At 34.9% G+C, this 11,968-nt stretch overlaps 1 protein-coding gene across 5 annotated transcripts in view; it reads right to left on the bottom strand.

Moving 5' to 3' along the window:
- The window catches only part of Trnt1 (tRNA nucleotidyl transferase 1), a 95,136-nt gene that overhangs the window by 25,969 nt on the left and 57,199 nt on the right, over positions 1–11,968 (bottom strand). For all 5 annotated transcript variants that reach the window (XM_033757096.1, XM_010629946.2, XM_010629947.2 and 2 more), the window contains 7 exons: positions 11,686–11,879; positions 8,100–8,238; positions 4,880–5,006; positions 2,346–2,539; positions 1,399–1,652; positions 1,168–1,219; positions 43–173 (listed from right to left, as the gene is read on the bottom strand). In XM_033757096.1, the coding sequence (XP_033612987.1) occupies positions 43–173; positions 1,168–1,219; positions 1,399–1,652; positions 2,346–2,539; positions 4,880–5,006; positions 8,100–8,238; positions 11,686–11,879 (1,091 nt within the window). The remainder of the gene's footprint in view (positions 1–42; positions 174–1,167; positions 1,220–1,398; positions 1,653–2,345; positions 2,540–4,879; positions 5,007–8,099; positions 8,239–11,685; positions 11,880–11,968) is intronic.

The following is an 11,968-nucleotide window of genomic DNA, read 5'->3' as shown; positions in this document are numbered from 1 at the left end:
TTATATATTTCACTATATTTTATAATTCACTTAATTACTGACCTGTCTGTGTGCAGTTGTTTCCGGGGCTGCCTTTCTTGCAAGTCTGTCACACTTTCTCTTAGGTTGATCTGTTTTTAAATATTGTTTTACCAAGGTCCAAAACTGGGTATTTGCAAAGATGCTATAACTGGCTATGCAGAAATGAAAAACCAAGTATATAATGTCAGAATGTAATAGCTAAAAGAAATATACTTTGTGTTCTATGTCTGGGTTTACCTACTGAAAGGATTTAGGGCATAAATATATAAAGTAACCCCTATACTTTTAATTAGTAAGAGAAGTTAAAATTAAATTATTATATGACCCCTGATACTCTCAAGTACCACATGCACACATTTACTTTCCAAAACCAGAGGGAGTATTTTATTAAAATAATAGTAATCCTCAAGTTAATCCCATAACTTACCAGGTTTTGCGTGCATAGGTAAAGAATCTTACAACAGAAAAGTATGAATGTCAGCCACCCAGGATATACTTGTTATTCATATTTACTTGTTATTCATATTTTATACAGTTTTATGAAAATTTGACTTGACACTTGCTACTTTTTAAAAATCTTAGTACTGCCTTATGCAAAAACAAAATTTTCATTTAGAAACTATGCAGATAGATGGATGCCAACTGGACTTTTCTCAGTTGCAGGTATTCCAAAAGAAGTATAAGATTTTGTGACGTAAATCAGATTATTTACAAAATAAAGAGTTCTTCTAAGGAGGCCCTCCACACTGGCTTCAATTCTGCTAGTTTCTTAAATCATTAAAAGGGATATGGGCCAGGGATTTAACTCAGTGGTTCCAGCACCTGCCTTGCAAGCGCAAGAACCCGAGTTAAATACCCAGTACCAAAAAAAAAAAAAAAAGATGGGGTAAAGGGAGTGTAGACAGTCTTACCAAAATTTCCACTTTTTAATAGCCAAATCTTAGCAATTTTAGGGCTTTTTTATATAACTTAGAAGTTCTTCTTTTTCCATTTGGTAACCACTTTTTTTCCACTGTTCACGCAGTTGTTGTAACAGAGCCCCAATTTCCTTTCCTGAAGAAATGCCCACTTTCCTGATGTCATGGCCACTCACAGGAAATGGGGGGATGGACCACTTCTCCATCTCTTTTAGAAGACTATGCTCACCTTGGTACTTCAGTAGTTCACACACACGGCCAGTTGTATCAGGTTCCCTAGACTAAGGACCAGACAGACATTTAGTTTCTTCACACTTTGAACACTCATAGTTTTATCCTGAGATGTAAGTGATAAATACTTGCCATGAAATTTTTCATTTAAAGTAATCCACAGAATTGTAGGTTTTTGTTGAAATGTTAACAAACTGTCATTTTCTGACCAAACCTAGTATATACTTACATCTATAATGAAGTCTTGATAGGGTTTCAGCGGTTCTGAACTATCTGTTGCTTTAATTAAGTCTTTCCTATTTTTAACTATAAATAAGCCAAGGTTTTTCTCTTCCTTTGAAATCTTCAACCTCAAATCCAATTTTGTGACATCATCCTGTACTTTGAATAATGAAGCCAAAAGAGTCATTGGCTTTGGTGAAAAACCATCAACATTTTTACTGACTTTCTTGAATTCTTCTAAACTTGCATTTGCAGGTAAGCCTGTGGGGACAAAAGCGTATTTTACATGTTTTTACTCAGGGAGAAAATACATATCCTAAAACCAACCACTATTTTATTATATAGAAATGCTCTACTATTGGGACTCATTATTAGCCCAGTCCGATTCTCAGTCTTCTCCACTGTCACTCTCAAAACTCCAGGGGAGTCTTAAAATGTTCTTGTATCCATCAGCAAGTTATATCAGGAGGTCCAGAGAAAATGGTGATGTCAGTCACAAACAGTACTTAGTATAATCAAACACCTTTTTGAATATAAAATATTCATAGCCCTATTTTATTCAAGTTGTCCCAAGTGTGATAAACCATATAACCCCATTGTACTTTGTGTATTTTAAGCATATATTTATTAGTTCATTTCTCTGTATAAGGCACTCTTCTAAAAATACTTTTATTATCTCAGTCTCCTGATGGATTAATTTCTGATCAAAAACGGGGCTGAAAATAACCTAAGTCACAAAGCTGTAAGTGGCACAGCCTTATCAAACTTCAAGAGCCCACTTTAAGCTGTTCCCCATAAGACAAAGATGCCCTTACCCTAATTCATCTTGAGAGTTTTTAAACTACACCATGTCTCTACAAAGAATTCTTTACCTAAATGTGTCACTTTTTTAATGAAATCTTAAACTAGATGTTTCATTTACAAATATTAAAACATTTTGTAACTTGTTCTCACCTATGTAAGGAGCCACACCAAGATCATACATAAGATGAATCAAGTGATTTACATGGTTACCAGTAAGAATTTTTTTCATTTCCACCCAAATCCTCTCTCCTGATATTCCACCCAAGCCTTTTGCATTTTCTGCAATTGCTTCCAGTGTCTCAGGATCATGGTCACCAGGTTTGTCTACAATTCTTCCATAAAACCTGTAAGACAAATACCGTCAAGTATATGAGCTGACCACGAGAAGTCTGTTTTTCATTACTACTGCCACACATACATATTTAATGGGAAAGAAGAAAAGAATTAGGTCTAGGAAACACCTTAGAAATGATGTGGTAAATTCTCTTTTTTTACCACCCTCCCCCCAAGAAAACCCAATACTTACTATTTAAGTAAACTTTTTAAGGTCAGCAAGAACTAGAACCTCCCAGACTTCAATTTCACTTCCAGCCATTGACTGAGATGCACAAAATGGCCAGAAATGCAATTCCTGAATTGGTATTTACAGTAGATGTGTAAGAGTGTCTTTTAACATCACCAAAACCAAACTTAGTATCGTACCTGAACAGTCTTAAATCCTCAAAGTTTGCCTGTCTGTACACATTAATATAAATGTACTGTTGCATTGTAATATATTTCATACAAAGTCACAACTGAATGCCTTACAGTACATCCATTCTACCATTCATAGCCTTAAAATTCATTCATGCTCCAAATTAAAACCTAAATAACTACAACTAAGTCTTGATCTATGTTCTGATACTTGTAGGAAAAACTTCGCAAATACTCAAGTTTAGAAAACAGGATTTACTGACAAAATCTGTTCTGAAATATTCTAAGACTAGTTGTATCAGTGGAAAAAATGTGTATTACTAGAGACAAACCAACCAGTTAGAAGAGTTTCTTTAAAAAAGAAAGTTTGCTAAGGAAATAAGACTATTTTCCAGAATAAGTTTTGCAAACTACCCATTTAACAAGGGTTTAATAACCAGAACATAAAATGAATTCCAAAAACTTGGTAGTGAAAAAATAACCTAATTTTAAAAGTGATCAACAGCCGGGCACTTAGCTCAGTGGATCTGCCGCCTGCCTCAAAAGCACAAGGTCCTGAGTTCAATCCCCAGTACCAAAAAAAAAAAAAACTTTATTAAGAGAAGACATACAAATGGCCAAAAAAGGAAAATGCTCAAAAATGTTCAACATCATTAGTTATTAGGGAAATGCAAGTCAAAACCAAAATGAGGTATTACCTTAAGCTAGTAAGAGTGGTGTTACCTAAAAGACAAATAACAAGTGCTAGAGAAGCTGTAGAGAAATTTCACATTGTTGGTGGGGATGTAAATTACCAAATCCATATGGAAGACATTAGAGAGGTCTCGGAAAGCTAAAGAGAACTGCTGTATGATCCAGCAGCACCACTATGGGTCTCTATCTAAAGAAAATCAGTGCTGAGGAGAAGTCAGCACTCCCATGTTTATTGCTGACACTGTTCACAATAACTAAGAAATGGAAACAAGTGTTACTAAACTAATGAATGAAGAAAATGTGACAAATACAATGTGACACACTATTCAACCACAGAAAAAGAATGAACTCCTGTCATTTTCAATAGCATGGACAGAAATGAATATCATTATTTTAAGTGAAATGAGCCAGGCATGGAAAAAATAGGTACTTAATGATCTCACTCAAAGGTGGAATCTACAAAAGTGGATCTATAGGTGAGAACACAATGATGGTTACTAGTGGCAAGGGATAATGGGGGATGCTAATCAATGGATGCTAAGAGCAAGAAGCTCTAATATACCAATGTAGAGTATGGTGATTGTTATGAGAGAATATTAATATATATTCCAAAACACTACAAGTCTGAATGTTTCCATCATAAAGAAATGATGTTTGAAGACACAAATGCTTAATCTGATTTAAATGTTACACTGTATGTACAGAAACATTGTTATGGTGACCCATAAATATGTAAATTTTGCTTTTATGTGTCAAAAGATAAACATCTTAAAAAATAAAAATCACTGCTACCTATAAAATCACTTATGCATTTCATACTTATCAATTTTATCCAAATTTGAAGTACCTACTTTGATATACCAGTCATTTAACAGGATTTTCTTCTAATACAATTTTCTAGTGAGGTATCAGAGCTATACCATTACATGAGACCTTAAGCTGCACAAAGGCAGACTTTCTCTCATTTATTACTACAATCACTTCACTTAGCACAATGCTTGATATAGGTAAGCGCCCAAATGACATGCTCAATTAAAGAAAATTTAGTGAGGAAAATGGACATTTAAAAATGACTTAAAACTTTCTCCTAGAAAAGATCACATAGAATAAATATGTGGATATTTTAGGAAAGAAAATGGAGCATGAAGTAGTATTTCACATCTCATAAGTCAGAAGCTATTTAGTCATCACGGAAAAAGACATCTGAGATACTCACCACTTTATATACCTACCTGCTGTGTGTTGTACCTGACTAGAACTGTGCTGATACTAAAAATTTTATTTTTGAAATATCTTACCTGAAATATCTTAAAATTCGAAGATAGTCTTCTTGTATTCTCTGTTTAGCATGTCCAACAAATCTGACTTTCTTACTTTTTAAATCTGCATAACCATTAAAGTAATCAAATAAGGTACCATCAAAACCTATTCATTAGAACAAAGGGGAGAAAAATCATTATTAGCAAGACTGACACAAAAGGTCAGCTTAGAACTATGACAAGTGAAAAGTTCAGCAAGGTTAAGTCACAAAATTAAAACACACACACTAATAGTATTCATACTTGTCACTACCAAATGGAAGCCAAAATAAAAGGCTGTCATTACAGTGACTTTAACAAAGACTCCAAGAACAAACTAAACAGAAATGCCCCAGAACTATATGAAGTAGAACAGGGACAAGACATCAGACAAGCTGATTTTCAAATTAATATATAGAAAACCAGAAAAAATAAACTACATTAAAAAAAAAGAAAACTATATATTGATAAAAAGCCACGATACGATCATGCAGAAAATCATAAGCTAAGAGACATTCTAGGAAAAGGTATACATAACTCATCAGAGACAAATTGATAATTTCCATCATATGTAAAAGCTCCTATAAATATCACATAAAGTAGAAAATAGGCTAAAATATATAAAGTAAATAAAAAAGCTGCTTTTAAAATGAAGATTTTCAACTTTGGTCATATGAAATAACAAATTTTTGAAAAATCATTTTTTTCAGATTGCCTTCAGAATGGCTAATATCTAAACATTTGATAACTGTTTGGCAAGGCTGGTAACTCTTGTTCATCAAAAGTCAAGAGAGTGCATCATACACCCTAGTACATTTGTGAATTCTGAACCACTATGAATCTGTTCACAAATGCTGCAAACGAAAGCCCCCACTTATCTTCTCTTGTTAAAGAAACTGGACAAAATATTCATTTAAAAATCTTGGGTATTAAAATATTCATTTTAAAAATCTTGAGTAATTCATCCTAGTGGGGCATTTACCTAGTTCTGAAAATCACCTCTCTTAGGTAAAATCTCTGTCCTAGAGACAGCTGGTCACTCCAGGGACTGAAAAGAAAGAAAAACACTGTCTCAGAGCATTCATCCAAGTGAGGTCAATGGTCCTGTGAGATGCTTCACTCTGGCATCAGGGACAGGAGGCTTTGTCACTACTTGTAAAAAATAACTACTTGTCAGTTTAATGAAGTTTAAAATTGAATGCTCTTTGGTCACTGCAAAAAGAACAGTACTTTCAAACTTAAGACCAAATGCTTTGCTTTATCCACTGTTTTGGTTCTGTACACAAGGGAGAGTGCTAAAAGGGGAACCATCTTGAAATATATGGGAATTTTAAAAGGCTCCACATTTAAAAAGAAAACAAAAAAATAGATAAAAATATGATAACAAAGAAACGATATGGCCTATCTTAATAAAATGTGCCTAATTGTCCTTGATGAGCCTAGAAATGCTGTTTTTCAGTAAATATCTTAATTTGGAGGAAAAAGGAATATGGCAAAAGCAAAAATAATGGCTTGGGATACAAAGTAACCAGTCATAAAAGTCAGAAGTATTGATGCCTGGTCCAATTAGGTTTAAACCTAGTCAAAATAATTAGCTAAAAGTAAGGGTTAGTGAATATCACACATTAGTATATATTCTGCTTGTCTGATTGTCATTCTTTTAAGATACAGGGAGTAACAATATGAAATAAAGTTGAGCTGCAGGGAATAATGTCATGGTAAACAGCATGACCTCTAGAGCCAGGCTGCTTCAGTTAGAATCCTGATGCCACAGTTTACAAGCTGCATAACGCTGGGCAAGCCACCTGTATTAAATAGCAGTACCTGCTTTATAGTGTTATTAAACAGACTAAATTTATGTAATGTACTTAAAAACAGCACCTGGTGCATTATAAGGGGTCAGCAAAAGTTAGAAAACTCTAGTACCAAGAACAGCTTTTGCCAGGTATGGTGGGCACACATCCATAATCCTCTCATTTGGGAGGCTGAAGCCAAAGGATTGCCACAAATTCGAGGCCAGCCTGGGCTACACAGTGAGTTCAAGACCAGCCTGAACTACATAGGAGACACTGTCTTTTTTTTTTTTTTTTTTTTTTTATTAAGTTTGTTGTGTCTTAAAACCTGAGTAATGGGGAAAGAACTCTACAGTGACCCTCGTGCCCAGCACTTATGTTTTTTTTTTTTTTTTTTTTGTTAAGTGCTTTTATTTTAAAAAATAGTACCTTGGAAAAGAGTATTTTGAAAAATATTAGTTTTTCTCTTTTAGATAAGTATGCCTGCAGGAAGCTAGACAAGACTATATACATTACATTAGTTGGAGCACTTTATGAATAATGTAAAAAGAAATAAAACATCCGGGGCTTTGATTATAAAGAGAAAATATGCACCAACTGGGCTCCCTATGATCATAAATTGCATAGCCTTTGGAAACCCAGGCTCACATAATGGCTCTATAATCTAAGCAAAGCTACTTAATATCCACTTTATGAAGTTTCTATGAAAGTTAAATGAGATAGAAATACATCAGATGTCTACTTATGCACCTAAAACCTAAGGTACTCTAGACAAGGTATTTGTTATTAATGTAATCAGAAAGGGATCCTAGAAGTGTCTTCCCCAGCCAATGAAGCAAATCTTAAAGGGCTTACCTGAAATTTAAAGTACAGATAAATGATGAATTATGCACCAAAACACTAACCTAATTCATCTTTCATCACTTTAACATAGAAACTAAGCTACCCAACAGGTTTCATCTCACATGCCAACTTGACTACTGATGTTTCCTAAGATGTGATGCTAAGAAAGGATTTAAGGTTGTGTGTAGGCTCACAATAAAAAGATGCCAAAGTTGCTCACCACTGTACGACAGAAGCCCTGAAGAGAGGAAAGAGTGCATGCATGAAAATAAAGCAGAGGAAAAAAAAAAGACTTGGGGTGTATGTATACACTGTGTTATTTTTCTTATACTGTTTAGATGCAGTTCATAAACTAACAGGCTGTGTAAATGTGGCAGGCACTGTTCTAATCAATGACCATTATTAGCTCCCTTAATCCTCACAACCCTACAAAGGAAACTAACATCAACACCTTCATTTTATGGTCTCTGAGTAACAGTTACTATCTGAGGGATTTTGGCTCCACTGTCTCTTAGAAGAAATTATGCAAATTCTACTTGAAAAGTCTGATAAGAGTGTATTAAAGTATTATCTCCATATATTACCTAGAAACATGGAATTTATAGTCAGATCTCTGCGTTCAGCATCTTTCTGCCAGTCAGTTGTGAACTCTACTTCAGCATGTCTTCCGTCAGTGGTAACATCAATCCGTAGTGTAGTAATTTCGAAATTTTCTTCATGAATCTGCAATTACATAAACAAATTTTTAAAAATTATCTTTGAGTATCACTGGGTGGACTGAAAAAGTTTTTCTCCATGAAGGCATGGTACTGTGAGACCTGACAATTAGTTACATCTTATGTCATCTTAAAAATAACTAGTGTACACGTTGTACAAATACCTTGAATGAGAAAGATAACCACAGTATTCGAAGACTAAAGACTTGCCTGGTGAGCACAATGTCCTGAGTTTGACAACTGGTAGCCCCCAAAAATAAAGATCCAAAGAATGATTTACTTTTAAAAATATTTCACATGATTAAGATGAGTTTGACAGTCTCAGCAACTCTGATAAGTAGTTAGTGGAAAAGAGGAACTCTCAAAGCACTGTATTCTGTCCTTCCATTTAAAAACAAGCTCTTCTCCAAAATAGTTTCTAACAGCTCCAGTTTTCAAACAGCTGAATATCATCTTAGCTAACATATGCCATTAAGGAGAGTTCTGACAGGAGTAAGTACAGGTAATGAACCCTGCAAGTCCTTTACTGGTGCTCACCAAAGAAGTTAAAATGCTACATGTACAGTATCTTGGGAGGAGAAATTGCCTCTAGCTGGGAAAGCTGAGTAGCTTCATCACACAGTGACATATGAGCTGAGCCTTAAAAACAAGTAGGATCTGAACATGTAAATGGAGGAAATATTTCCAAATGAAATATTTCCATCATGAATTTGGTGGAGAAAGAGTATATGTGAAAGAGAATGTGTACCTAACAGCTTGTTAGTGATATTCAGCAAAAACCTTTGTGTTAAGCAAGAATTTAAATCTCTTCATTAGCAAGTAACAGCCACGAATGATCACTAGAGGTATGCTATAAGATTCTTTTCAATTTCATACATATTCTTCTCTAGATAGAATCTCTACCTATATGCCCACTATAGAATTGCAGAAATCACGAATGTGAGACATAAGTATCTATGAAGGGAAATACAAAGAAAGGGTCTGAAATGGGAAACCTGATAATCTTTATAAGACACAATTGTACCTTCCTCTCCAGAATGCCTCCCATACTCAGGCAGAAAACCAGGAATTATCTCTCTGAAAAGAAAAGTAACTAGGCACCCTCAGGCACTTACGATCTTGGGAATGAAAAATGACAATGAAAACAAAATTAAGCGAAAACCAACATGAACCCTATACCTTTTCCCACTTCGTTTTCAAAATGCTAATGAGCAAACTTATCCCCTGGAGTAACACTGGGAGATTCTTCTGTGATTTCTCCTAATGAAAACTTGTAATTCTAACACTGGGAGTCTCAGAACTACCTAACACTTCCCACGCAAAACTACAATAACGTCTTCGGGTCATTTTCCTAACGTTACCGCACTGCCAAAATATGAGAGGCAAAGAATACCCCTACTAATATGAAAGACAGAAAAAACTCAAGAGCAACAAAGATAATAGCCTAAGGAAACTAAATTAGTGCATATGAAAAAGGAATGAAGAGCTTTATAGTAAGTGCCACATAAGGACATTTCAGTCAACAGAGTATGAGGGTGGTGCCAGAGATCATAATGGAGATGAAAAGCTCCTCCACCTAGTGACACTGACATCACAGCACCATAATCATCACTACATACCACACTGTGACACTCATGTTTGTGGTGGTGCTAGTGTAATAAGCCTGCAGTACTGCCAGTCATACAAAAAAGTATATATACACAGTTATGCACAGTATATATTTAACAATTATAAGTGGCTGTAACTAGTTTACTAATTTACTACACTATAGTTTTTATGATTACAGTGTACTCCTTTGACTTACATTAAAAAAAAGTCCCCAACAGGCCCTTCAGAAGGAATTCCAGAACAAAGCCTTGTTATCACAGAAGTGACAGCTCCATATGTCCCATTACCCCTGAGAACTGGGTAGAGGTACAGAGAGGTGAACACAGTGATGAGAATCCTGTATCTGCGGTGGCTTAATGGATTTCTTCATCCTTTACTATCTAACCAAAAGAAGTGTAAAAGAAAAATTAAAAAAAAAAATTTAATAGAAAAAACTTGTAGAAATAGCATATGCAGAATTTTTGTACAGCTGTACAATGTGTGTTATGATATATATTATCAGTCAACAAGGTTTTAAAAGTTTAAACAAAAATTTAAAACTGCCTACCAACAGATTCCTTAGACTATACCAGTATTAAATGACATTTTCAAGACCTACTGAAAATGTAAAAGGCCAAAAAAACTGCAAATATAATACAACAGTTGGGAAATCAAGACATTCTCATGGAATGTGAAAGAAAAGACCTAAGGACAGAAAGTAAAAGAAAAAATAAAACTAGAAGATCAGCCCCTTAGACCAATATCCAAGTAATAGTTTCCAAAGAAAGACATTTTAATCAAGGGGATGGAAATGCAGAGGGCCATTTAAGAGCCTGGCACAATAAATGAAAAAATAAGTTCAACTACAACAAATCACCTTGGAATTAACACCAGAGAGAAACATCAGAAACATTTCCAAAAGGAGAAAACAACCAAGTTTCAAATAAAGGAGAAATTGAAATGGGAAGACCTTCTCCAGCACTAGAAGTAGGCCTGGGAGCTGGAAAACAAAATTTCTAGTGAAAATTACTGCCAGCCTAAAATTCAGCAGCCAACAAATCATCCAACCACTGTGAAGTATAAATAATATTTTCATACATGTAAAGTCTCCTGAGGTTATGGAATATACTAAAGGGAAGGCATAAATGAAGTAAGACCACCCACCTCGGGTTCAGGAAACAGGAGAGAGAATGAAGAAGAGAGGTCAAGAAAAGTCCTAGAAAGATGATATTGGAGCAGGAAGACAAAGCCAGGTGAAATGTGCTCCCCCAACCTCCCCAAAACACAAATGATGTGTTTAAGCATTCAAATATTCAAATACTTCGAGAGGAAGTTTATAGTTCTGGTACAAAGTACAGGAATAAATGAGTGGTTCACGGAAAGCTATGTCAAAGAACAATGCTGTTAATTGCAGGAAAAATAACATGCAACAGAATGTTACCATAATAATACTCGAGACTGCAGCTACAAACAATGGTCATAAGTATACCCTGAATATTGATTCAACCAAAACTTTAAGCTTGAAAGGTAAGGAAAAGAGAAATGCTAAGTAGTTGGTTTTAAGAAGGGGTGTGGTAAGAAAGCTAACTCATCTTCCCACATAGGAAAACACCTTAGAACTGGGAAATTAAAACCAAAAACCATGGCCTACAACCATGTTTTTTTCCTTGGGAACTGTGGTTGTAAGAGATAATCAAACTTAGTTAAAAGCAGCACTACAACATGGAAGGATGCAGGATTTAACATAGTAGAGGACACATTTTTATTAAGCTTTTTGTCATTTGCATTTTAACTAGAAAAATACTGAATTTTTAAGAATGACATAAATGGGAATGCAGTTCATGAATATCAATCACTTTTTACTCACCCTGGCAGTAATTGTTCCATGCTTTTCTCCTTTGTTGTTTATCATCCGAATTCCAGCTGCCTGAAACATCTCCTTCATTTGAGTAGGGGTGGCAGTGGTAGCAAAGTCCACATCTTGAGGCTTTACCTCATTTAATAAATCCCTCACTGCTCCTCCTGCTATTCTTAATTCATGATTCTCTTTGACGAATAATTCTGCAGTGAAAGAAGACTTTATTTCAAAGTGTTTTTAACACTTTAACACATCATACAAATGCAAGGTTCACCATATATGAGAGACAGTA

This window comes from Fukomys damarensis, unplaced genomic scaffold (genome assembly GCF_012274545.1).
Source record: "Fukomys damarensis isolate Sample0158 unplaced genomic scaffold, DMR_v1.0_HiC HiC_scaffold_28, whole genome shotgun sequence".
Taxonomy (NCBI): domain Eukaryota; kingdom Metazoa; phylum Chordata; class Mammalia; order Rodentia; family Bathyergidae; genus Fukomys; species Fukomys damarensis.
Note: the sequence above shows the minus strand (reverse complement) of the source record. Positions and strands in the feature narration are given on the sequence as shown.